The sequence below is a fragment of the Nannospalax galili genome, unplaced genomic scaffold (assembly GCF_000622305.1).
Source record: "Nannospalax galili isolate Female #2095 unplaced genomic scaffold, S.galili_v1.0 scaffold137, whole genome shotgun sequence".
NCBI classification, from domain to species: Eukaryota; Metazoa; Chordata; class Mammalia; order Rodentia; family Spalacidae; genus Nannospalax; species Nannospalax galili.
The window spans coordinates 1,821,424-1,847,881 of NW_008340203.1; the positions used below are offsets into that span (position 1 = coordinate 1,821,424).

At 48.3% G+C, this 26,458-nt stretch overlaps 1 protein-coding gene across 2 annotated transcripts; it reads right to left on the reverse strand.

Annotated features, from left to right (window-relative positions):
• Positions 1 to 41: 41 nt before the first annotated feature.
• Positions 42 to 26,079, reverse strand: Rab5c (RAB5C, member RAS oncogene family). Of its 2 annotated transcripts, XM_029564576.1 has the most exons (7): positions 25,950 to 26,055; positions 24,937 to 25,158; positions 5,674 to 5,927; positions 4,174 to 4,325; positions 3,809 to 3,931; positions 2,252 to 2,345; positions 42 to 948 (listed from the first exon to the last, which is right to left on the reverse strand). In XM_029564576.1, exons 3-7 carry the CDS (start codon positions 5,837 to 5,839, stop codon positions 833 to 835), a joined length of 651 nt encoding a protein of 216 aa, XP_029420436.1. In that variant the 5' UTR covers positions 5,840 to 5,927; positions 24,937 to 25,158; positions 25,950 to 26,055; the 3' UTR covers positions 42 to 832. The 2 variants fall into 2 exon arrangements, with proteins under 2 accessions (XP_029420436.1, XP_008833509.1); XM_008835287.2 differs by lacking the exon at positions 24,937 to 25,158 and having other exon boundaries at positions 25,950 to 26,079.
• Between the last annotated feature and the right edge of the window lie 379 nt (positions 26,080 to 26,458).

The following is a 26,458-nucleotide window of genomic DNA, read 5'->3' on the forward strand; positions in this document are numbered from 1 at the left end:
GTCTGATAAACTCTGCCAGAGAAAGACGAAGAAAACAAGTGTGAGGTCGATCGATCGGCTGACTATATTGACAAGATACTGATTGGTTACATGTTGAAGAAAACATACAATACAAAATACAGAAAAAGTTGATTCCATCCCCTCCCACTTCCCCCCTTACCCACCCACCCCCAAATACTCATCATCGTGATTTGGTCAGAATAGGGCTCAGAGCCAGAGGTCAGGGTGACCAAGGCTGGAGAGGTTGCGGGCAACGAATGGATGTGTGGCTGTCACAAATGATGCTGCAGTAATGCTGCGGTTTCTCTCCCAGCTGGGAGTTGGGTGGGGAGGGGGGTGCAGCCTGATGACAGCCAGCTGAGGGAAGAGCAACCTGCCCCTTCCCTAGCTCAGGGCCTGCCCACCGCCCCGGACCAAGCCCACTCCCAACAAGGTAAGCTGTGTATGCTCTTGTTGAGTCTGCTTTCCAGCAAGAGGGTAAGAAAGGGTAACTGCTCCAACCCTCATCCCCACAGATGATGGGGGACAGGAGCACGTGGCTGCTATCAGCAAAGGACAAGTGGGAGAGCAGTGGAAAAGGGGAAGTGGGAAGAGCAGAAGATCATATATATTAAAAAAGTGACTTAAGACTTAAAATTGAATTAGTATTTGTACAGAAAGGTGCAGGTGGAATAACTCCCTCCGGCCTAGGATCAAAGGAACTTGGAGAAACCATGATGGACCCCTCCCCTGCCCCCGGCGGTGGCCCGAGTCGTTAAGTGCGATTGGTTAGAGTGGGTTCCAGTCGGGACATTCTGGCGGACGAGTGGGGGCAGTGGCAGGCAAGGGGGGCTCAGTTGCTGCAGCACTGGCTCCGGCTAGCTGGGCTGTTCTCCTGCAGATCCACACCTCGGTTCCGGCCTGGAGCACCAGCTGCATTCTGGGGCTCATTCTTGGGAAGTTTCTTAGCTGTTTGGGAGAGAAGGGGAATTCATCTGTGGGGCCACCCCAATATTCTCCCCTAATTATGTTAGAGCAGAAGCTGGACTTGACCACCTACTCAATGATAACCAGCAGCATATGGAGAGCTGGCATGCCAGGTGCAGAGTGAGTCTCTCTGGAAACTGCCAAGATCACAAAGCGGTAAGTAGGAGAATCAGGATTTGAACCCAGGCAGGATGACTCCCCAACCAAATGAGCTACAAAGCCCTAAGGGGTAGGGCTCAGCAGTTAAGAGCACTGGCTTTCTTGCTGAGGACCCAGGTTTGGGTTCCAGCACCCACATTGTGGCTAAAAACCATCCATTAACTCTAGTTCCAGGGGATCCGACACCCTCTTCTAACCTCCGAGGGCACTGCACGACATGGGTGCCCTTATATGCATGCAGGCAATATACTCATACACAAAAAATTTTTAAAAAAAATGTTCTAATGGGGAGAGGACAGCAATGGAAGGCTGACATGGGCAGCAAGCCAAAGATCAGAGAGTAAAAGGGTTGAGGCTTTGGCCAAGGATTTAGAAATTTCTGGTATGCACTGTATCTGGGAGTTAGTCAGACAACAATTTTATCAGATAGTTAAAAATAGTGACATTAGCCAGGCGTGGTGGCGCATGCCTTTAATCCCAGCACTCTGGAGGCAGAGGCAGGTGGATCTCTGAGTTCAAGGCCAGCCTGGTCTACATAGTGAGTTCCAGGCTAGCTGGGGCTACAGGGAGACCCTGTCTCAAAAAGACCAAAAAAAAAAAAAAAAAAAAAAAAGTGATATGAGGGGCTGGAGAGATGGCTCAGCGGTTAAGAACACTGGTTGTTCTTGCAGAAGACCCAGGTTCAAATCCCAGCACCCACATGGCAGCTAACCACTATCCGTAACTCCAGTTCCAGGAGATCTGACAGCCTCTGCAGGCATTGCATGACACAGGTGCACTTACCTACATTCAGGCAATACATGCATTCACATAAAATAAAAATAACAAAATTTTTTAAAAAAGGTAGTTAAAAAAAATAATAATAATGACATTTAGGCCTGGCACGGTGGCATATGCCTTTAATCCCAGCACTTGGGAGGCAGAGGCAGGAGAATCTGTGAGTTCAAGGCCAGCCTGGTCTACATAGTGAGTTCCAGGCTAGCTGGGGCTACAGGGAGACCCTGTCTCAAAAAAGAAAAAAAAAAAGTAACATTTCTGTTAGTGAAGGGACTCCACAGACCCACTAAAAACAGCACAAAGGACTCTGCCCTGCCTGGGGGTGGGACAGGGAAGAGAGGCAACTTACCTATCGCCATGAAAATTTCATTCACATTCATTGCAGTTTTCGCTGATGTCTCCATGAACAGCAAACTGTTATCATCTGCATAGGCTTGTGCTTCCTGATTCAAATGAAGTGAGAAAGAGGGTGGGAGGGGAATGATGGCAGATGGCAGGAGCTGGGGCCCATGATAAAATTTTCCTTGGTTTCAGTACTTATAAAAAAGAGACTGGCTGGGCAAAGGCAGTGGTTTCAAGCCTAAGGCTCCACTGTTCTGGGTGGGTTTCCTCAAAATACCCATGCCACCCAGCTTCCACTCCCCACACTGCACCACTCAGTTCACAAACAACTGGCAGGTGTCTTACTCAGATTTCCCTAGGTCCACTCTGCCTTCTTGCTCTTCAAAATCACCAGGCTAGGAAATACTTCTAGAAAGGTATCCTACAAATATACTTGCACATTTGGACAAAACATGGGAATATGTGGCTGCTGCCTGCTATTTCTGGTCCTCAGGTATTGGGAACAACCTAGAAGGCCATTAATTAGGAACTGGTAAAATATGACTTGCAGGAATGGAGAGATGGCTCAGCAGTTGAGAGCACTGTGCTCTTGCAGAGGACCTGGGTTCAGTTCCCAGCACCTACATGGTGGCTAACAATCATTCGTAACTCCAGTTCCTGGGATCTGATGCTCTCTTCTGACCTCTGTGGGCATTGCATGCATGTGGTGCACTGACATACATGTAGCTAAAACATTCCTACACATAAAATAATTTTAAAAAATGAACTGCAGAGCCAGGCAAATCTCCGTGAGTTCAAGTCCAGCCTGGTCTCCATAGTGAGTTCTAGGCCAGCTGGGGCTGCAGGGAGACCGTCTCAAAAAGACAAAAAAAAAAAAAAAAAAAAAAAAAAAAGAATTGCAGAGCTGGGTACAGTAGCAGGAGGTTCTGAAGTTCAAGGCCAGCCTGGGCCACATGCTACATGAGAACTACCCCCACAAACAAGGGTGTAGCGTATAGTACATTGTACACAGCACACTCTCATCTATGTAAATGGGATTCAGATATGCACATTTTTGGAAAGACAAGAAACTGGGAACTCTGGAAAAGAGGCTCAGTGTCCAGGACTAAGAGATTAAACTTTCTTTCTCCATACCTTCTTGCACACTTAAAATTTTACTACATGCCGGGCGTGGTGGCGCACGCCTTTAGTCCTAGCACTCAGGAGGCAGAGGCAGGTCGATCTCTGTGAGTTCTTGGTCTACATAGTGAGTGCCAGGCCAGCTGGGGTTACAGGGAGACCCTGTCTCAAAAAGACCAAAAAATAAATAAAATAGAATTTTACTACATGCAACTATTGTCTGATAAAGGTACTTCTGTCTCAGTCCATTCAGTTGATAATACAAGATGAAAAGCCTCACCTTTCCACAAACACACAGACACACACATGACAAAAGAGCAAGAGAGAGACAGGCAGTTTTTGAGGTCCGTGTTTGAGTCATGAGAGGGCACCAGATGAAGGCAGCCTGGGAAGGCCTCCCTCATGGTGCTGGCTCACTCTTCCCCAAGTCTTATCATCTCCCTACCTGGAACTCCACAGCTCTCTTGCTGGCCAGGTCTGCCTTGTTACCCGCCAGTGCAATGACAATGTTGGGGCTGGCCTGCCTCTGTAACTCCTTCACCCAATTCTTGGCCCGTGCAAATGTATCCTGAAGAGACAGGATCAGAGTGTCAATGGGACATAGGAGACATTCTCCAACAAACTCAAGCTGGCACAGCCAAGGCATCTGAGCTGTCATCCCCAAAGATTCTCATGAGATAGCCCCAATCAACAGAGGAAATCTGTCCATTTCCCACCCAGGAACAAGAATTTGATATGAGGCTTTTATGACCCAATTCCTGGGGCTTCACAAAGATGAAGGGCAGGAAGAAAGGGAAGGAAAATCTTTACTGTATTGGTGATGTCATAGACCACAATGGCTGCCTGGGCCCCCCGATAGTACATGGGGGCTAGGCTGTGATATCGCTCCTGTCCGGCTGTGTCCCAGATCTCAAACTTGACTGTTGTATCATCTAAGCAGACAGTCTGTGTGAGGAAGGCCGCTGTAAGAGAGAAGGTGGTGTCACCAGGCGGGGTGAGCTAGAAGCCACCCTAACAGATTTTCCGTTGCTAGCTGGCTCTGGGACATAGAACCCTACTGCTCTCTGCCCACACTGGGTGGGTGGGATCTGCATCTGTCTGCGTGTGCCTTACAGACACAGCCCAGGCAAGAGCTGGACACAGGAAGCACCTGCACTTGAGCCATCTGAGAGCCACTCTGAAGAATGCAGAGGGACAGGAGAAGGGAGGCTCAAGGGCACCCCGATGACAAGCACAGAAGGGCGAGACCCCTTTTCCCCTTGCCCTCCGCCTGCTTTCCCCCAGAGCAAAGTCTAGCTGAAGGCCTGCTTTAGCCCAGGGGTGACCATGGCCTTCAGCTTCAGGAAGGCATTCTCACTGGCTTGGGAAAATAGTGTCACACTGCCAGGCTGAGGCTGGGTAGCTGGGCTTCCCAACCACCCCTGCCACCTCCAGACACTCCAGCCAGTCCATCTTCGCTCTGATCCAGACCCGTTCCTGTATGGCCACAGAGATTCTCTCTCGGAAAGGGGAATACAGGACACCAAAGTAAATCTGCTTCAAAGGAGAAGTTCCGGAGGAGCTGGGACAGGTAGGGTCCCCTGTACCCTGGACCCAACAGGGGATGATCAAGGACAGCTCTGTAGAAAGCTGCTTTCCTGTGTGCGCCCCACCCCCACCCACGGAGGGGGCACCACCTTACTTCCCCCTCTACAGCTCCAGACTGAGTGCTGAGGAGGCAGGGGAAGCTGCTGACATGGCCCATTCTGTTTCCAGCTGCCTGGAAACCTCCTACCAACTGAGAGAGTAGAGAATGACTCAAGTCCAAGGATGGCCCTGGTCTCTTGAGGTTTACATTGACCACTGACATGAGAGGCTGAGTTCAGACTCTTATTCACATCCTAAATGCTGACCAATGGGGAATCAGCAACATGCTCTGAGCTCCAGAAAGGGCAAAGATCAGCCTCAGAAATGCCAATCCAACCCCAGCTAAGATTTATCCCCATTCTGGAAAGTAAGGAGGGGACGGGGCACACATGTTGCCCCACAAAACAAAAAGGACCATCTGAGAGCTACAGACAGTCCTCCCTGGTGCCAGGTCAGTGAAAGGGGTTCAGTGTATCCACACAAATAATAAAGAGGCTAGACCAGGCAAGAGGCTGTTTTCAATTCCTAGTGGCCATGCTCGTTGGATCTCTGACTGCAGAATTTGATTCCAGGGCCCTAGGAGGGAAAAGTGCTGCCAAATCAGACATATTTAGTCTGATTCCTTCTCTTCAAGGCCAAGACACTTCTGGCTCCCCAAGACCCCAACTCACTGTGCTCACTCACCTCCAATTGTGCTCTCCTGGTACTCGTGGAATTGTCCTTTGACAAAGCGGAGGACAAGGCTAGATTTGCCCACTGCAGATTCCCCCAGCAAGACCAGCTTAAACTGACAGATCTTGTTTCCAGTGGCTGGTCCATTGGGTCGTGCTGTGCCTCCCCGACCCGCCATGGCCTGATGCACCTTAGTGGTACCGGTAAGTGTGGGGGCGGGGCCGGTGCTAGGCAAAGAGGCACTTAGTAGGGAGGGAGCCCTCCAACTGCAAGGGAGAAATAAGAGGTAGGGGATTAGAATGAGACGGTCACAGGTGCCCTTCCTAAAATAAACCACAGGTAGTTATCCCCCCTGCCCTCCCTGATGACCTGGCTGATTGCTCCTGCCACTCAACTCCCAACCCTGAAGGAGCTGAAGTCCTTACTGGGTGGACCACAGATCTCCTAACTCTACAATCAGCTGAGTGGTACAGACGAAAGTGGCTTCCTAATTTTAGGCTCATGGGTCCTGAGCAAACACTCTGACTTCCCACTCTTACATATATATACATTCATTCACAAATAAACAACAGGAGAGGGATGGATGAATGCCAGCCTAAGTCAGCAGGTCTCAGGGCTCCCCCCACTCCACCCATTAAAAAGAAGGCTCAGGAAGACAGTAGGATTTAGGTCAATGAACAATAAGCTTATAGTCTGATGCTAGGACTATGGCCTGCTCTGGATAGAGCCAGAGTATGTGGGGAGGTAGATGAAGGTACAGAGAGTCCTGGCCTCAGATAAGGTGCTTGTGGGCACTCAGAGATCAAGGCCTGGCCAGTGCAAGTTGTTATCCAAAATAACTCTGCTTGTACCACCTACAAAAGGACTGACTGACCTTCTTGGTCTGAGGCTGGACTGTATGTCAGGAATCAAAGTAATGTTCCCTCACTCACTCTCAGCCTCCCTCCCTAGTCTTCTGGATGGGCCAATAGTCTCACATTAAAAAACAAACCACACAAAAAAACAAATACCCACTGAAGCCAAAGCTCTGCTAGCAGTCTCTGCTGCCAACTCTCTCTTTTAAATAGACCTCAGTTCCATTCTCAACTGGCAGAGGCAGTGGGGGGCGGGGGGGGACACAGAGGAAGAATAAGGAGGAGGGGGAGGGGGGAGGCAAATATGAGACACTGAGCCCTGCACCCCCAGCAGCTGGTGCTGCGGCCCTGACCTCACCACTTTGTAACAGCTTCATAGACTCAAAATTCTTATAAGCTTTGGAACTGCAAACAAGGATGAGGAAGACACAGACCAAGTGACAGCAAACACTAGAGGTCTAAAGTGAGTGCTCAGTAGGCTGGTGCAGCATTTGGGTCTATGATGACTGCCTTTTGCATGTATGGGGGGTAGCTGTCTTTGGAAAAGATTACAGGGGAGAGCCCTGACCTACCCCTGAGCAAGAGGAGTGTACTCCCCTGTAGTCACAGGGCAGGAGTGTAATGAACAGGGTGCCTGTGGGAAGCCAGTGGTCTAGACCCCTGCAAGAAACTGACAGCAAAGGGGCCCGCTTTGTTCAGCCTCAAATCCCTTTCTACATCCAAAATCTCCCAGCAACTCATTTCAAAAGTGAGCTTCAGGAAGAGTGATTCACTTACTAGGAACAACAGTTTCCTTTCTGGGGAGCACAAAAGGAAAAAAGCTTTGAAATGGGGGCCACCTCTTCCCCAAAGTACAAGGAAGGAAGTATGGGGGTGTGTGTCTTAATTTGATTACTAACCAGAAATGTCATTTAAAGATGCCATAAGTAAGGTACTTTCTCATTTACCCCAGATCCCAGGCAAGGAAGAGGCAGGCCTGTGTTCTGTTTCAGGAGGTCTTCCTCACAATGCCCATGTATGTTCTAGGAACTCAGACCCCTTACTGAAGGAAATCATTCCTTTTTTTTTTTTTGGTCTTTTTGAGACAGGGTCTCCCTGTAGCCCCAGCTGTCCTGGAACTCGCTATGTAGTCCAGGCTGGCTTTGAACTCACAGAAATCCGCCTGCCTCTGCCTCCTGAGTGCTGGGATTAAAGGCGTGCACCACCATGCCTGGCACAGGAAATCATTCTTGAAGATAGCTAGCATCTACTGAGTGACTGCACAACCTCTTATCTCCTTTAAGCTTTAACACAACCTGGGATTTTTTTTGGGGGGAGGTCTTTTTGAGACAGGGTCTCCCTGTAGCCCCAGCTGTCCTGGACTCACTATGTAGACCAGGCTGGCCTCGAACTCACCGAGATCTGCCTGTCTCTGCCTCCTGAGTGCTGGGATTAAAGGCAGGCGCCACCACGCCCGGCCTACAACCTAGCATTTTTACAGACATAACTTGACAGTATTAAACATCCTGCTCAAAGCCACCAGTATACAAGTGACAGGACCAGGATGCAAACTTGGGTTCAGGCACACACACACAAGGTCATTTGTTATCAGATATTCTCTCTGCGGGGAGGAGGGGGACAGGACAATGTGGGCAACACCCACCCTCAGAGTTTGGTTTTGGTGGCTGCAGCAGTTTTGCTAGCTAGGCTAGGTCTGATTCTGGCAACAGTGATGGGCAGGCTCCCAGTACTCCCAACAGTGGGAGGAGCCACTCAGAACCAGGCAGAGCTGAGGCCACAGAGGGAAAACCACAATGGAATTACAAGTTGGTTATTATCATAAGTGCACATGACACATAATCTTGGCAGGGCAACCAATGCGGCTGGGGCAGAAGAAGAGGTTGGAAGGGGTGGGGCAAGGGGAACAGAAAAGCAAGTGCCTGACTGCAAAAAGCCAAAGTAGCTGGGGAGGAATGGCTACTGGGAGGGTAGCAGCCATCACCCACAGCTGAAAAAATAGAGGCTGCATACCCAAGTCTCATCTGTAGCCACCCTACAGCTTTCAAACCTTTCCAGGCAGCACATAACTTTTACCCAGTGGTTCTCAACCTTGTCTGTATGTCAAAGCCATCTGTTTGGCTGGCCTGGGGAGCCCACACAGGTTTGGTTTGGAGTAGAGCTGGCTAGCTCAGGTGCCACTGAAGCACAGTCAGGCTAGAGTAACTGGCACAGAGCTCTTTGTGTCCAAAGAGCACAACTGTCTCTTTTCACTTCTGGGTCACCTCAAAGAAGCCACCTGAGCTGAATCAAACTGGTGGAATTAGTGATGGGTACATCAGGGTTAATGCCAGTGTCTGCCAAGAGTCTCTCCATACCACACACAATGTTGAATAAACAGCAGCGACTAGTATTGACGTGACTGTCTGCAATACCTTCTCTATGGCTACTCATGAAGAGACCCTGGCCTCCCCAGTGAACTGAGTCTAACTCTACCTGGCTGGCCTAAACTAGCTACTGACATGTTGTACCAGGTTATTGGTCCTGCCTTCCAGAAACACCTGGACAGGCATCCATAGCACTTTTTTTTGTTTGTTTTAGGGGTTTTTTGAGACAGGGTCTCCCTGTAGCCCCAGCTGGCCTAGAATTCACTTTGTAGACCAGGCTGGCCTTGAACTCACAGACAGAGATTTGCCTGCCTCCGCCTCCCAAGTGCTGGAACTAAAGGCATGCGCTACCACACCTGGCTCCACAGTACTTTTTTTAAAAATTATTTTATTTATTATTTTTATTTTATGTGTATGCGTGTATTGACTGCCTGTAGGTAAGTGCACTCATGCTGTGCAATGCCCGAGGAGGACAGAAGAGGCTGTCAGATCCCTTGGAACTGGAGTTACGGACAGTTGTTAGCTGCCATGTGGGTGCTGGGATTCGAACCTGGGTCTTCTGCAAGAAAAGCCAGTGTTCTTAACCACCAAGCCATCTCTCCAGTCCCCCAAAGTTCTTTTTATAGTCTGCTGCCTCCTAGTTTTCCTGGTACCACTTAGTGGTCACGTGAGTAGAGGTGTCCAAACTTTTCAGAAAATAAAGCACTAAGCAAAACAATTTTTTTGCCAGGAAGGGCATAAAGAGATACGAGGATGTCTGAGACAGATGAAGGCCACACCCTCTTCTCCCAAGACTGAAAAACCAGAAGACATATCCCTGGCAGGTGGTAAAGATGAATGAACTCAGGTAGAGCTGTCTTCCCTCCTACAGGAAGATGTCTGCTCTGAACAAATAGCATAAAATCTCTACATTACAGATCAAGTGATGAGAAAAATTTTAAGTGTCTTGGAGTCAAAACTCAAATCTGCCTTAAGAGAGAGTCACCATCAAAGTTGTCTGTAAGACACAGAATAGGTTCAGGATTATTTTCCCTGGCCCATGGCAAGGGACTCTCCTTCTTAGGACCTACTTCTCAACCCTTCAACCAGAATCCTGGTTTGTCCAGAGACCATGAAGAATGGGCAGCCTGACCCCATGCCTTCCATGGGAAAGGGAGGCATGTGCAAGGATTTGGGGTTCTCTACTGAGTCTTTTCCCATAATACACACGTAAGGGCAGAAAGGATTGTAGTCCCTGAATATTCTGGCTCTGGGCACAGGCCAAGAGTGGATGAGAAACAGAAAGTAGGACACAGCTCCTCCCTGTGCTGAGCTTCCTAATCTCTGGATGCTACAGGTCTGTGTTCTAAACTTTAAGAAAGTTAGAGTCTCCAGAACTGTATTAGACCAACCACATCAGAATCTCTAGAGGCGGAATCCAGAACTCAAGGCTTTACAGTCTCTGATCTTTAAGAAGATGACTAAGGGGCTGGAGAGATGGCTTAGTGGTTAAGAGCTCTGGCTGCTCTTGCAGGGGACCTGGATTTAGTTCCCAGCACCTACATGGCAGCTAACAACTGCCTGTAACTTCAGTTCCAGGGAATCTGATGTCTGGAGCTGGAGAGAGGGCTCAGCAGTGGTTGAGGAGCACTGGCTGCTCTTCCAGAGGACCCAGGTTTGGTTCCCAGCACCTACATGGCATAACTCTAGTTCCAGGAGTTTTGACAGCCTCTTCTAGCTGAGAGAGAGAGAGAGACAGACAGACAGACAGACAGACAGACAGACAGACAATGAAGCACAAGAGCTACAGCTGAGAAGGGAAGAGGAGGACTCCAAGCAGGAAAGCTACCAGATCGGTGCTGTAGTCAGCACAGGCCATCAGGCTTGGGGTGGGGACTTCACTCAGCTGAAGCCTCTAAGACACCAGATGCTGCAGGAATGTTGTTCCTCCCCAGCTCCAAATTGTCCTTTCTCTCTAGTCTACACACTTCATATTTGTCCTTCCTGGTAAAAAGGCAAGCAATTCCAGCTGATGGGTGTCTCTGGTCCTTCCTGTTTGCCTTAGAGACTTCCTCTGGCTGTAAGTGCACACAGCCTGGATAGGGAGCAGATTAGGGAAGCCAGACTGGGCCACAGGGTGGGTGGAGACACATTCACTTAAGGTGGTCTGGTCTTAGCTACCCTTTAGAGGAAAGCCAGAGCAGAGCTGGAGTAAGAATAGTAAAATCCTATGACTTGTTAGTTTAAGAGAGGGAAGCGCTGGCCTCTGCTCAGGCCACAGGAGAGGTAATTACGTTCAAAGGCTAAGGTGGCAGACATTAAAAGGAAGCCAAATGGAGGCAAGGATCACTTCAGAGGCTCAGGCGAGCTAGGGTGATGACTGACCTACAGACCACGGCCCATCCTCCCTGGGGAAAACCACTGGACAGGACTGCCAGGCTCCTAGCAGTCTGGAAAGCCAAAGGAAAGAATGTGAGGCAACACCAGCTGCCCCTGCCCCCACCTCTGCATGATCAGAGGAGGCTGAGGGGAGGCACTTCAGTTGGCTGGTTATCTGCTGGTTTAGTTGCATGACCTTGGTGAAGTCACACATGTGGTCATTATCAGCTTCAGTTCCTTATCTACAAAATGGAATTATTTAATGCTAATTGTACTGGGCTATTCTAAAAGTTAAATGAACACAGGTGTTCAACATAGTATTAAGATGAAAGTAAGTACAGGGTGCAGTAATACACACCTTTAATCCCAGCTCTCGGGAGGCAGAGGCAAGGTAGATCTCTGTGAATTCAAGGCTAGCCTGGTCAACATAGTGAGTTCCAGGCCAGCTGGGGTTGCAGGGAGACCCTGACTCAAAAAGATGCCCCCCCCAAACAAAAAAACAAAAGATGAAGGGAAGTTCCAAGTGGCAGGTTTATTATACCAGAGGCTAGTTACTTAATTAGCTTTGACTTGTGGGTAATCAAAGCTTAAAGGACCTTATAGACCTAATCCCAACCATGTCAGTTACAGAGAAGAAACTTGCACTGGGACATATAGCTAGTGGTGACAAAACCCAAGCCTAAGATTCATAACTCAGGAAAAACTCACCTATCAGTGATGAAAGAAAAACCAAGATTACTGGTGTGATGACATCTACTACAAATAATGAGGAGTCTATTATTCCCTTTTTTAAATATTTTATTTATTATTTTTATTTTGTGTGTTTAAGAGTGTATTTCCTGCCGGGCGTGGTGGCGCACGCCTTTAATCCCAGCACTTCCGAGGCAGAGGCAGGCGCATCTCTGTGAGTTCAAGGCCAGCCTGGTCTATATAGTGAGTTCCAGGACAGCTGGGGCTACAGGGAGACCCTGTCTCAAAAAGAACAACAACAAAAAAGATATTTCCTGCATGTATGTGAATGCACCTTGTCGTGCAATGCCATGGAGGTCAGAAGAGGGCATCAGATTCCCCTGGAACTGGAGTTAAGGACAGTTCATAACCACCATGTGGGCACCGGTAATTGAACCCAGGTCCTCTGTAAGAATAGTCAGTACTCTTAATCACTGAGCCATCTCTCCAGCCCCAAGGACTCTATTTTCTATGTATGCTTCACATTTACTTATTTATTGTGTGGATGTGTGTGGGCGTGCCACAGCCCCCATGTGTAGGTCAGAAGACAGCTTGAGGGAGTTGGGTCTCTCCCTCCACTATGTGGGTTCTAGGGACTAAACTCAGGTCCTCAGGCTTGGCAGCAAGTGCCTTTACCCCCTGACAGCTCACCAGTTCCTATTATGCTTTGATAAAATGTGGCTTTCTATAAAAACAAGAAAACAGTGCTGGATGGAAAAGTTCATCTTAATGTGAGAGGTAGACATGGATGCATACAAATATAAAAAGGTAAACCAGAGCTGGAAGCATATCTATAATTCCAGCACTTGGGATACAGAAGCTGGAGGATCATAGCTAGACCCTGTCTTTAATCAGTTAATGAAAATGTATGACGTTGTAGACTTTAGATTTGTAAACTTAACTTGTACATAAACTTGTCTAAAAAATTATACATTAGGGCTGGAGAGATGGCTCAGCGGTTAAGAATATTGACTGTTCTTGCATAAGACCCGGGTTCAAATCCCAGCACCCACATGGCAGCTAACAACTGTCTGTAACTCCAGTTCCAGGGGATCTGACAGCCTCTTCTGTCCTCCTTGGGCATTGCATGACATGGGTGTATTTACCTACATGCAGGCATAACACTCATACACATAAAAATAATAAACAAAATATTTTTAAAAATTATACAGTAATAAGCAGCCAAAAATGCTTATGATAAAGAATTTGTATGCAACAATGAAAAAACTAAAACTTAGAAATGATAGGAAACCAATATATCTCCCCTGTGTATAAAATATTTTTACCTTTCTTTAGCATGAAAAGATTCAGAATACTAAATACTATGAAAAGTGCTTAAATTGGAAGATAACCAAAAGAGAACAGACATCCAAACCTTAAATAAGGGATAGGATGAGATTTTGCATTAAAATGATTGCTGAATGTGTTAGGCACGTGCTTACTGCTTAGAATTGCAATGTTTAAACATTCCTGAAAACAGTCTTTTAATGGGGGGGGGGTTGCAGTGCTGTGACACTCAACAGCCCCCACCAATCCAGGCTACTCACAGAAGAGAAAGTGGTTTAGGGGTCTGGGGGTGGGAATCGAAGAGAGTGGTGGGGCTCTGGTACTGCCTGGGTCTCTCACCTGCAGAACAGAGAAGCTTGACCCTGGAAGCCAGAGCTCAACAGCCCAGCCTGCAATCTGGGAAGGACTTTCTTTAATGGAGAGCTGTGGTTCCTTACCCCACAAGTTAGCAGCATATTTAGGGGAGGTGGTGCAGAATAGGAAAGGAGTGTTGCCTTTACACAGCTGCAAAAGATGACTATTAACCAGGGGAATCACAGCAGAGGGGTGCTCAGAGTAAGGTGGGTTCCTTATCACTGGGACAGACCCCCAAACCTACTCTAGGCCACCCAGATCCCTTCTCTGGAATTAATCCCAATTCATTCCCCTTTCTGTAGTAAGACTTCTGGGGCTGAGTGCATATGACTACTATACCAAGGTGAGGCCCCATGGAGTCCCTAAGAGCCAAACTAGGACCCCAACGCTAACAATGTCGCCTAAGTGACTTGCACTCTGAAAATGTATCACCAAGTAGCCAGGCTGAACCTGGCACCTTGCCAGAAGTCAGCCAGGGCAAAGCATGGTCAGCTCCTGAATCTTCAGGTGCTGGGTGACTGGGAACAGATGCCAAGATAAGTCAGATGGAAGCCCTTGAGGTACAGACAACCCCCCCCCATATACATGCACATACAACTTCTCAGAGCCCTATCCTAGTAAAAATCCTAAGATATCCTTCCCTGGAGGCTAGCAAGATGGCTCAATGGGTAAAGGCACTTGCCACCAAGATTGATCTGAGTTCAAGCCTTGGAACCTACACTGTGGAAGGAGAGCGCTGACTCGTCAAGTTGTCTACTGACCTCCACATGTGTGTACCATGTGCATGTGCATGTACACACACACACACACACACACACACACACACACAATGTGATTTAAAAATTAAGAAAAGAGGGGGCTGGAGAGATGGCTCAGTGGTTAAGAACAATGGCTGTTCTTGTAGAAGACCTGGGTTTGAATCCCAGCACCCACATGGCAGCTAACAATTGTCCATAACTCCAGTTCCAGGGCAGCCTCTTCTGTCTTCCAGGGCCTTTGCACAACACAGGTGCACTTACCTACATGCAGGCAATACACGCATACACATAAAATAAAAATAATAAAAATTAAAAAAAATAATTAAGAAATCCTTCCCTATGTACTGAGCTGCTTTCTCAGCTCTCCACTACAGATGGGGTCCTGGGAGGGATGCAGTCAGTACTAACTTTCAGGAAAGAGAGACACTTCCAGTGACAGTTCCCTCTCCTTTCTAAACCCACAGGGAGGACAACACACCATGCATCTGTTGACATGGCTTGATCAGTGAGTGATCTGCCTACATTACCCAGGAAGGACCCCTGGAGCAAGCTGGAGGAGTCTTGGTCACTGGCTGGTGAGCCAACACACAGGAGGCTGAAGCTGCAACCAGCGAGGCTCATCTTGCCTACTGATTCCATAATCCTGAGATAAATGGGACCTGGCCTCTAAGGCAATGCTCCTGTCAGTTGGGCTGTGGCAGATTCTTAGTCCTAAGCCAAAGTTCAACTTGAAATGTGGCATTTTCTGAAACACAAACCAACATACGTGTGTCTAGGCACGGGGCATGGGGAGATGAGGCTGCGGTAGGCTGATGGATCACCCACCAACCAGCATTTCCCCTGCCAGTGCTAGGTAGGATACCAAGAAGACAGTCAACCACAGCAAGATGCTTCCCTAATTCTACCTTTTGGGGGGGGGGTATGATTTAGGGTTTTTTTTGAGACAGGGTTTCACTGGCCTAGAACTTGAAATTCTCCTGTCTCAGCCTCCCAAGTGCTGGGATCAAGATGTACACCACCATGCCTGGCTCCCTATATCTGTGTGTGCAGTTATAAACTTACTTAGGCCATTACTAACCAGATTCTCATCAATGCAGGGTTTGTTTTCCTCTGTGTCCTGAGGGCTCTACAGGGGCCAGGAGTGCCAGCCAGGACAGCTGCCACTTCTGCTGCTGCTCCCAGACCCAGCAGGACTTAAAGAACCTCTGCTCAAAGTCAGGGTCAGCAGCAGCACCTGTTCCCCCAGTCTCACCAACAACTGACATCTCTCACAAACCCCTCCTGTCTATACAAACAACAACCAACAAGAAAGCCAGCTTAAATCACTGCCCTCTTTGTTTCCAAGCAAAGAGCAGAGGTGGTCATGTCTGAGGGGAGAGCAAGGGAAAAAAGAGAACCTGGTATGAGATACTAGCAAGCCAAATTCCCCTGCTCAGACACCACATGTACACTGTGGTCAGAAGCTGCCCAGCAAACAAGAACAAGGTCAAAGTTCTCCCCGTGAGATCTGAGGGACAATGGTTGCTCTGAGAAGCCAAAGAATAGTATTTCAGACAGACTTTTTGTCTTTTCTGTTGAATGAGATGCAGAATGGTGCCAGGTGAAGAAATCAGGCAATGAATGGATCCAAACAGGTTTCAGTAAATTACTTTGCTTCTGCTTCTACAGCCCCCAAATTTCACAAAGCTATTGTAGGTGACAGAAGGTTGGAGAACTTGGGGGCTTGATTGTTCAGAATAAGAAGACAGAGAACCCAAGGCACTGCTGCAGATGAAAAGACAATGTTACAAAATTCCAAAGGCTAGACTGTGGGTTTCCCTTGTTTTAACAGCATAAGCACAAGCCTGACACATGGGCTCAAAACTAAAGTGAACTGAGCATATGATGTAGACCAGTGTGGTTAGGTTTGGCAAATAGATGGGGATGCTGAGAGTTCACATTTGCAGCCATCCTTCAGACTTCCAGACTACTTAGATACAAGAGCACTCTAGCCCAGCTGAGGGGAAGCCTAACTCCCCATGACAGGAATTCTCAGGTTCCTGTATAGTAAAGAGCATAGTGCTAGACTCAGACGAACATCAGTTCAAGTCCTGTAGCCACTACTTACCAGGTTCGACTTATGCTGGGATCCTGAACATATCTGCTACTTCTAAAAGGGAGAGACTAGCATCCACCCCAGGGCTACTGGGAAGATGGTGCATCAGAGACTGGTCCCCAGACACACCCAGAATGCTCATGAGCCAGTGAAGGCCATGCCCCTGGAAGTCCCTGTGAAGCAAGTGGAGCCTCAATCTCAGGCTTATACCCTTCATCTCCAGCGTCCCTGGACCTCACTCTCCGTCACTTCATACTGGAGGGGATACTGAAGAGGAAGCCTTTCACTAGTTTCCTAGAAGGGTTGCTTTCCTAGAAGACTTTTGTCCTATCAACAACTCCAACTTTGAATTCTCTGGAGATGCAACAGACTGAGGGAACGACCACCACTCAATGTATCTGCCCCACCAATCATAACTCCTTCAAACACAAAAAATGGGGAGGCTGGAGAGCTGGGTCAGTGGTTAAGAATGCATACCACTCTTGTAGAGGAACCGAGTTCAATTTCTAGCACCCACCTATAACTCTAGCTCCAGGGAGATTTCTATGCCTCTGGCTTCCATGGGCATCTGAACCCACATGCACATACCCAGACCCAGACACACATACATATAAATAAAAATTAATTAAAATAAGCCAGGTGTGGTGGCACATACCTTTAATCCCAGCACTCGGGAGGCAGAGGCAGACGGATCTCTGTGAGTTCAAGGCCAGCCTGGTCTACATAGTGAGTTCCAGGATAGATGGGGCTACAGGGAGACCCTGCCTCAAAAAAAACCAAAAAAAAAAGAGGAGACTGTTTTTTGAAGCTGGCGTGTGTCTGTCTTTCTGAGCATCTCTCTTTTAACCTCACGCTTAAAATATGTATTACTTTTTTTTTTTGAGACTGGGTCTCCCTGCAGCTTCAGCTGGCCTTGAACTCTGTGATCTAGCTGCCTATGTCTCCCCCAATGCTGGGATTAAAGGCGCATACTACCACACCCAGCAGAGGCAGGCATATCTCTTTGAGTTTGAGGCCAGCCTGGTCTACATTGTGAGTTTCAAGCCAGTTGAGGCTATAGGGAGACCCTGTCTCAAAAATACCAAAAAAAAAAAAAAAAAAAAAAACCTCTGCTTCATTAAATAAAATGAAAATTATAGAAGGTCCCACAACATGAAGCATCTACAAGCCGCCATTCCCTTGCTTCCATCTCAAAGTCTCTTTCAGGAAAGGGAAGAAGTAGATCAGTTGTAGAAGGGGTAAGAGAGCAGCTGACGACAGACCAGAGTTCCTTTTAGAAACAAGACTGAAAATGTTAGAAGTTTGGAAACTGACATTATTCATCAGAGTCGGAGCAGCTCAGAGCAATGTGATGACTAGGAAAGCAGCCAGGGTGAGGAAGGCCAGCCACACCCCCTCAAGCCTGGGATGCTACTGACAGAGCCACCTGAAGGGACACACACAGACCTATGAATACAAGGCAAGAGGCTGGTAAACTGGCTCCTGTTAGATCCTGTTAGTGTTCCAACAGGGCTCAAGTCACACATCTTCACAGCTGGTCAATGACTAAGGATCACAGCTCCAAGTGAGTCTGCCTTGAGCCTGCCTAGAGTCACAAAGGCTACACAAGGCCCACCAAAGGGGAGGTCTGCTGCTGAATGACAGAAGAGGCAAGCCAGACCATGTGGGATTTCACCTGGAATCTCTCCAGGAGAGTTTGGCTGGAGAACTTAGCACCCAAACCACAGAATGATTATGTCCATCCATGCTGCACCTCTTCCCACCTGAACTCTACAGTAACACCAAATGAGACCATTTTTCTGATGGGGGCAACATCAGGCAGAGGTAGAAATATGAACAGGCAGGAGGAGCAGGGCCTGCTATGGGGATCAAGTCCCAGAACTGGAGCTGATCCTCACAGGGTGGTACATCGTGACCTGACCCAGCTCTGGACACTTCACTGTCCATCACCAGAAGGCTCCACTGAACTTACCCACCTAATTCTCCATCAGCAGACCAGAGAGAAAATGCTTGCCAAAAAGGCCTTGGACGGGCAAGCGATTCTAGGACTGGGGAAGGAAATATACAAAGAGCATCTTGTAGTGCCAAAAAGCAAGGAAATGCTCAAAAAAACAAAAACAGAAAACCCTACAATGATGGGGGTAGGTCAAAGGGGGCTGAAAGAGTAATCTGTGGTCAGAGAGGGAACAATGTGAGGAAGAGACGTAGATTACAAGCCAAAGCGTAAAAACAAGTATCAGTGAGACAATGCTGAAGACAAAAAATGGAATGAATAAACAAGGACAGACCTCTTGATCAAAGAGTTGAACAATTCATGTAGCTACCCCCTCCAGGAGGGGCCTTGCCACTCTGCAAATGTGAACTACATATGACATCCTTCCAAAGATCACATACGAAGCAGTAACTTTACAGTAAAGAGACTGATCACCTCAGCCATGTGATCAGGCCGACAGTGACAACAACATCACATTATGTGTGCCTTGACACAATGGGATACAAAGGGCATTTTCTATCTGAATCTTCCTCCTAGCCCCTAAGACTCCTAACTCAGGTCTAATCGTGAGAAATATCTGGCTCATATGCCTCAAAACCATCAGGGTCACTGAAAACAAGCATAGTCAGAGAAGCTATCACCTAGAATAGTCTAAGGAGATATGACACCTCATTGCAGCCTGGACTCTGAAACAAATAGGAAATTAGGTGAAACTTAGAGAAATCTGAACGAAGCACAGACCTTCACATATGACATTAATGTAGCATGCTACTTACAGGAAGGACAGGGTCTAGTGGCTTGTGAGAAAATTCTCTGTACGACCTTCATGGTTTTTCTAAAACTATTCTGAACAGGAAAGTTCATTACATACACACACACAAATAAATAAATAAAAAGAGGGCAATGGTTCATCTTGTGACAAGATGAGAACTTGAGGACTGTAATTATTGTAAAGTCGCATTCCTGAAACGGTCAACCTGACAGGGAGCAGGGCATGTGAGAAGGCAGCTGATGGAAGCCAAGCCAGCAGTCTCCAGGTGAGCAGGGTATACCCCAATCCTGGGGGCTGGCACTGCAGCAGGGAGTTTCAAGGTCGCACAGGAGAATGCAGATAGGAGGGCTACCCTCCTACTGCTGCCACCACCACCTTTAGTTTTCCTCTGGTGTGGGGGAACAGAACCAGAGCCTCAAACACCCAAGGCAAGCACTGCACTACTGAGCTACCCAGCCCTGTTAACACTTTAGAGCAACAAGAATGAACCCTGTGCAGACATGCAAAGTAATACCTACAAGAGTAAAATCCACTTCCTCTCATCCCTGCTAAGTGCTGCCTGGGGCGGGTATGGCCTTGCCACACACAGCTGCAAAAGGCGCTGGATGCTGTCCTGCTACCAGACTTGCTGGCTGTAGAAGTTGGTAAGCAAGGTCCTGGCCAGCCAGAGATATGCCCACCCTCTCCCACTAAACCTTTTTTTGGATATGGAGATTCAGAGAGCTCTGCTCTCTGGAAATTTAGTTTGTGACCTGCCTGACCTGCATTATCTGTCCTGCAACAGCCATTCTATTTACCTGCTTGCTCTACTATCAGACAGAGCAACTGAGGATAAGGGTCAAGCTCAGAATGAGCTGGAGATAAGTTCTGAAGCCAGGCTTACCAATCCAAGTCGTAAGTCAGTAAGAGAATGTTAAAGGAAGCGGGCAGACAGGCACTTCAGGGCAGGTTCCCATGCCTGAGCTTTCCTTTAGCAGCTATAGTGAGGGGCCTACTATGCTGGACATGACCTGTGGCCTGAGGTGTTGGTGTATCAGAAAAGTAGAAAGGAGAAGAAAGCTCATGTAAAGAATCTACTTTCTTGGGCTAAGGGAAAGCGTCACAAAAAGCACCTTGCAGGACAAGTCTTGAGACAGAAGTTGAGAGAGGCAGCTTGCAGGTGGGTGAGGTGGACAAGAGCTTTGCAGGTAAAGGCAACAGTGCACACACCTATATAGGAGGGGCTACACTACACAGTGGAAGGAGCACAACTCCTGCCCTGCCACTTCCGGCGTGGGAAGGGGCACGCTCAGAGCTCAGCAGAGTGCCTGGCGCAGGGCAGCAAAACTCAGAAAGTTTAGCCTTAGGGCCAGGTGAGGTGGCCCATACCTTTAGTCCCAGCACTTGCAAGGCCAAGGCAGGCAGATCTCTGTGAGATCCAGGACAGCCAGGGCTACATAGTGAGACCCTGTCTCAAAAGGGGGAGAAAAAAAGTTAGCTTTAACTGACATTAATGTCTGTGTACAGGAGCTGGGGTTGTTTACTTTGTTTTTTGAGAAAGGGTCTCCATGTAGCCCCAGCTGGCCTAGAACTCACTATGTAGACCAGGCTGGCCTCAAACTCAAGAGTTCCTTCCGCCTCTGCCTCCCCAGTGCTGGGATTAAAGGTGTGCATCACCATACCTGGTTAGGGGTCATTTACTTTGAAAACTACGCCCTTATAATGTCATGCCCTCATTATAGAGGACTCCTAAACAAGACTGCAAGGTTCTTTGATTTTGTTTCGTTTCATTGAAATAGGATCTTAAAATGTAGCCCACGCTGGCCTCAAATTGAACATACCTGTAGTCCCAGCATGCCCCAGGGTTGGGAGTGCTGGGACTACAGGTGTGTTCAAGATGCCAAGATCGATGCTTGGTGCCCCACTCCCAACCTCATTTGGTATTAGGGATTAAACCAAGAGCCTTCTCACACATGCTAGGCAAGCGCTCTACAACTGAGCCACATACCTCAGTCCCTCTTTTGAGACAGGATCACTAAGTTACTCAGACCGGCCTCAAACTTGCTATGTAACTCAGGCAGGGCTTGACCTCAGGATCCTACTGCCTCAGTCTCCCAAGTAGCTGGATTTCAGGTACATGCCATTACATTAGATTCTGCCAAGGTCTTGAAAACACTGTAACCTGGATTGGGGACATTGTAGTCTATAAGCTCTGCCTGAAAAATGGCTCCAACAAAAACACCCTGACTTGGCCAGGGGCCAATTCAGTGGTAGAGGACTTGTCTGGCAGGAAAAAGACCCTGGTTTCAAAGATTTTTAAAAGTATACTGATTCACATCAAAGAAATGAAAATCCCAGCAATCTAAAAATCAAACCTAAAGCAGTGAACTATAGCCAAAATACTGTCAAGTTTCCGTTTTGCTTAAATCATGCAAACTTTGCATTCTACATTCTATAATTGATACAGGACAATGCTTAGAAGTACTGAGACTACAGCACCTAGAAGATTCCCAGACCTCTGTTAACTGTGGCTCTGAGTACTCAGAGCACGTGACCTCAGTGGGGTCTGAGGGAAATCACAGTGACAGCCTCAGCAGTGGCTTCTGCAAAATGAGCTACAACCTGCAGCAACTGTGCTGAGCACTATCACAGTGGACACTTGGTATTAACACCGAATCAGAATTCCATAGGTGCATTATCATCCCAAACCATTTTGTGAGGATCTGTCCAGTACTTGGCACTGGACTAGCTCCTCTACTTTTTGTAAGATAGCTAACTCTGCAAGATAGCTAACATTCCCATTTTAGTGGAAGAAACAAGTTCAGTGAGCCCAAGGTCACCCAACTGGTAAGCATGGGAGGATTGGAACCCAAGTCCCTGACTCTCAGCCTCAAATGCCTTCCACTTACATTGCTCCTCACCCCTTCTGGGGCATTGAGACGGTTTCCCTGTAGCCCTAGCTGGCCTGGAACTCACTATGTACAAGGTTGGCCTCTATCTCAAAGCATGCCCAGTGTTTTTTGTTTGTTTTGTTTTTGCAGACAGTCTGATGAAGCCCAGGCTGGCCTCTGACTTGCTATATAGCTGAGTATGACTTTGAACTCCAGATCCTCCTGCCTCCAACTCTCAAGTACTGGGATTACAAATCAGGTACCATTATACCCCATTTATACAGCATGGAGTTAGGTCTCATGCATGCTAGGCAAGCACTTTACCTATTGAGCTATATTCCCAGCCTAAGGTTCTTTCTGGGGCTGGATAGCTGACTCAGTGGTTATGAGAAGACCCAAGATTCGTTCCCAGCACCCACATGGTGGCTAACAACTGTCTAGGGGATCTGACATCCTCTTGTGACCTCCACGGTCATGCATAGCTTCACTTATATACACGCACTGAAAACACTCATATATGAAGCCGGGTGTGGTAGTGCACGCCTTTGATCCCAGCACTTGGGAGGCAGAGGCAGGAGAATATCTCTGAGTTCAAGGCTAGTCTACATGGTGAGTTCCAGGCCAGCTGCGGCTACAGGAGACCCTGTCTCAAAAAAATAAAACCAAAAACAAAAAAACACTCATATACATGAAAGTAATAAAAATACGTTTTTTTAAAAAAAGAAATTTCTTTCTGAGTCAGTGAGATGGCTCAGTGGTAAAGGCACTTGCCACCAAGCCTGGATAACCTGAGTCAGATCCCTGGGACCCAGGAACCAACAAACCAACATGGTAGAAGTAGAAAACTGACTTCCACATGTGCACCATGGCGCTCTCATGCGTGTGCGTGTGTGCGTGTGTGTGTGTGTGTGCACGTGTGCAAGTCACCATGCCTGGCAAAAGAACCTTCTTCTAAAAAAAATTTTATTTCTGGGCGTGGCAGCACATATCTTTAATCCCAGCACTCAGGAGGCAGAGGCAGGTAGAGAGCAAGACCAGCCTGGTCTACATGGAGAGTTCCAGGCCAGGTGGGGCTACAAGGAGACCTTGCCTCAAAAAAGCCAAACCAAAAAAGGAAGGTGACACATGCCTTTAATACTGGTACTTGAGAGGCAGAGGCAGGAGGATCTCTATGAGTGCCAGGCCAGCCTGAGATACAATGAGACCTTGTCTCAAACAAAGAAAAATGTATTTGTGACTCTGTTCTGTTTCCATAAAAATTCTAGCAAGGAGCTCCTGGTGGAAAGCCATTCTTCGCACCTGTAAGCAGCAGCAGCACCAAGGGAAATCAGGATGCTGTCACAGGCCAGCTCTGCACCTACCCTTCAATCTGCCAGTGGGACCCCTTCAGTTCACTCACTCTTACTTTCATTTTCTAGTCATCATGAGTTTCAAGGTCTCAAGAAATCAGTATCAACACAGTCTTGGACCCTGAAGAGTATAGGCTCAGGACTTTTAACAGTTATGGTCTCCATAGGAAAACAGAAGGGAGTTAAACAGGGCAGGAGGTTGAGAAAGAGATGGAAGCAAAGTAGGAATGCCAGTGATAAGGAAGGCCGAGTCTGTACTTGTGCCCCTTGCACATTTTGTATGCTCATTCATTTAACAGACCAGACTGAGAAGAGAGCCCGCTTTCAAAAAAAAATGAGGTTACCTTTGACCCCAAGTTCCAAACCCTGGGCCTCATCACTTCTAGCTGCATGGTCTTTGGCAAGCATCATCTCTAAGGTGGGAACACAAATATCACTATATCTAGGACACTTGTAAGGAATATACAATTTTATGTCTTGAGCTACTTCTTGTTACATCCCTCTATAGTGAAAAGGGAGAAAGGCCAACTAAGTGTGAGAGGCAGGCAGGAAGGAGAGGAGCCATCAGAGGGGAGGGACTTCCTCTAACCAGTGTCCTCCCTCCCCCTGCAGAGCAGTGATTGACTTCTGCCAGGCCTCCACAACTTCTGAAAGCCTGAAGGGGCTGCTAAACAACCTGGAACTCTAGTGCTTTCCTTGACTCTCTAAAAGGAGAGTTTCTCCTTCAAAAGCCTGTTTCAGACTCTGAGGTAGGAGAAGATGTCCAGACACATGAAAGAAGTGCCCAGGAGACGCTGGCTTGTCCCGTCCCAAGATTCCTGAAGGACCTTAGGATCACAGTCCAATCCTCAAGAGTTAATGTATCAGAGACCAATTCCTGTGAGCAGTCAGAGCTTGCTGGCCTACCCTTCAGAGGCACATGCTGAGAAGATCAGAGAAACTAGGCTGGCCAAGGGAGTCTCCGATGAGCCCACACAGAGAGTTTGTCATCTAGCTGTTGACCCTAACAAGAAAGGGGTTTGCTGTTGTCCAATAAAAAGTGAAGTAAATGCATCATAGAATTAGCTTAAAATATTCTACCAACTGGACACTAGTAATTATGCAGTACTCAGAGAGATCTCAAGGAAAAAACTTTAGCTTTTGCATGATAAGCAGCATCCTAGGGCAGTTAAGGTGGTCAGGACTGCCGGAGGAGCTGCAGGAATCCCCCAGGTTGCATGGCTTTCCAGCTCTTCCTCTACTGTGGACAGCAAGGGTCAGGTGACTTCTCATGAAGGTAGTCTTTAACTTGTACTTTGGCCACATAACAAAAGAACCTTCCAGCTTGGTCAGAGACAGCTGCCATTTCAGACACTTAAATCCCAAGGAACATAAAAGGCCCCTATGTTAACAAGGTTGGGGAACCTGCACTTTCTAGCACGCATAAGCAATTCCTTTACCTTCAAAAATTACCACATTAAGGCCCCAGAGCTGCCACTCTGAGCTGGACTTACTCCTCTGTGCTAAGTTCAAGCCAAGAAGGGGACTGGAGAGATGCTCTGGTGTGGCATGGACCTGTTGCTCAGGTGTAGTGTGTGACTGGGGGTAGAATAGAGATGGTCCCTCAATTCCAGATTCCCGTATTTGGTCTTATTCTCCTCCCTACAGATCAGAAGACAGCAGTCCCAGGAAGAGCTTGGAAACCACTCACATGCTCTGGAAAGACAGGGCTGAGCCTGGAGCAGCGGGGAGGAGGAAGGGAAAAAGATAATGAATGGGCAGATCCACCCTGATCTGTGATCTGTAGGTAGAATTGAGCAAAGCTCAGCTAAATTCTTCAGAGGCGGGCTGAGAGAGCACAGGACAGGACTTGGGGGACAGGGAGCAACAGAGGGGAGGACTGCTCATTCCTTCTAAGTGACCCAGAATTCAAACTCAGCTGAGGTCCTGGTAGGCTCTCTAGCTTGAGGAAGGAGAGGAAGTGAGTAACAGTGGGAGAGCAAACACTTTTGTTCGCGTGGAACGAGCTCATCCAGAATCCCCTGTCTCTCCGAGGAGCCTAAAGGAAATAGATAAAAATTCTCCCAGGGCTGCAGGGGACGACTGTTTTGGGGTGGCATTCTGGGGTGGGGGAACTGGGGGGGTGGGATACTGGAAAACGGCGACCGACAGCACACCCTGCCACCTCGAAAAGGGGAGACGACAGGTTCCTTCACATCTGGCAAAGACTCTCCAATCCTGGAAGCTGAGGGGGTGCGGTGAGGAACTTAGGGTCCCTCTCTCCCACAACTGGAGTGGACAGGCCAGACGGGAACCACAAAGGTCTCCCTAAGACTCACGCAGGGCAGGTAAGCGAAGGAAAGACGGACTCCCCCCCTTTGGCCCGATGCCCTGGGGAACCCCTAAGAGGGGGCTACGGGTCGGGGGAGGGGTCAGTGTCCCCCCCAAGCTGTTAGGTACGAGGAAAGGGTTCCCGGGGGAGGCTTCCACACAGGCGAGACGCTGGTCCTGGGGCAGACACACTCACCGCGGCTCCTGGGCGGCAGCGTTACTTGGGCCGGGGCTCGCACAGACTCCGCTCCTCTCCCCCCCCCCGGCGGTGTCCCAGGCTCCGGCCTCCACTTCCGCCTTTCAGCCGCTCCGGATCCGGATCTCAATCTCCGCCCCGCCCCTCCATAGTTCCAAGTGACTGACAGGGCTAACAGGCCAATAGGAGAGACCCTTAGCCTACCCACAAGCTCCGCTAGTGAGGGGAGTGGGAAAGGAGGGGGCAGAGCGCGCAAGGGATGGCGGGACTTGTAGTTCCCAGCTCTAGGAAGAGCCTGGCACTTGGGTTTAGGGTGGAGCCGGTTGCTGGCGGGGCGGAGCCAGTCGCAGTCTGCTAATCCCGTCACCGTCAGTTCCAGGATACCCGAGGGAAGGCGGGTGGCAGAGCGTTACTAGAGGGCAGAGAGCTGTGCATGCAGAATTGAGAAAGGAAAAATATGATGTGAATGAATATGCACATAAGGCTGCGTAGACCAGTCCTGTGCACTC

Excerpts from the sequence above, each read along its gene's own strand:
- Rab5c (XM_008835287.2), bottom strand. The coding sequence starts at position 5,839 with ATGGCGGGTCGGGGAGGCACAGCACGACCCAATGGACCAGCCACTGGA. Across the intron at positions 2,346-3,808 it reads AGAGAGCTGTGGAGTTCCAG|GAAGCACAAGCCTATGCAGA; the intron begins GTAGGGAGATGA and ends CATTTGAATCAG. Across the intron at positions 949-2,251 it reads TGAAATTTTCATGGCGATAG|CTAAGAAACTTCCCAAGAAT; the intron begins GTAAGTTGCCTC and ends TCTCCCAAACAG.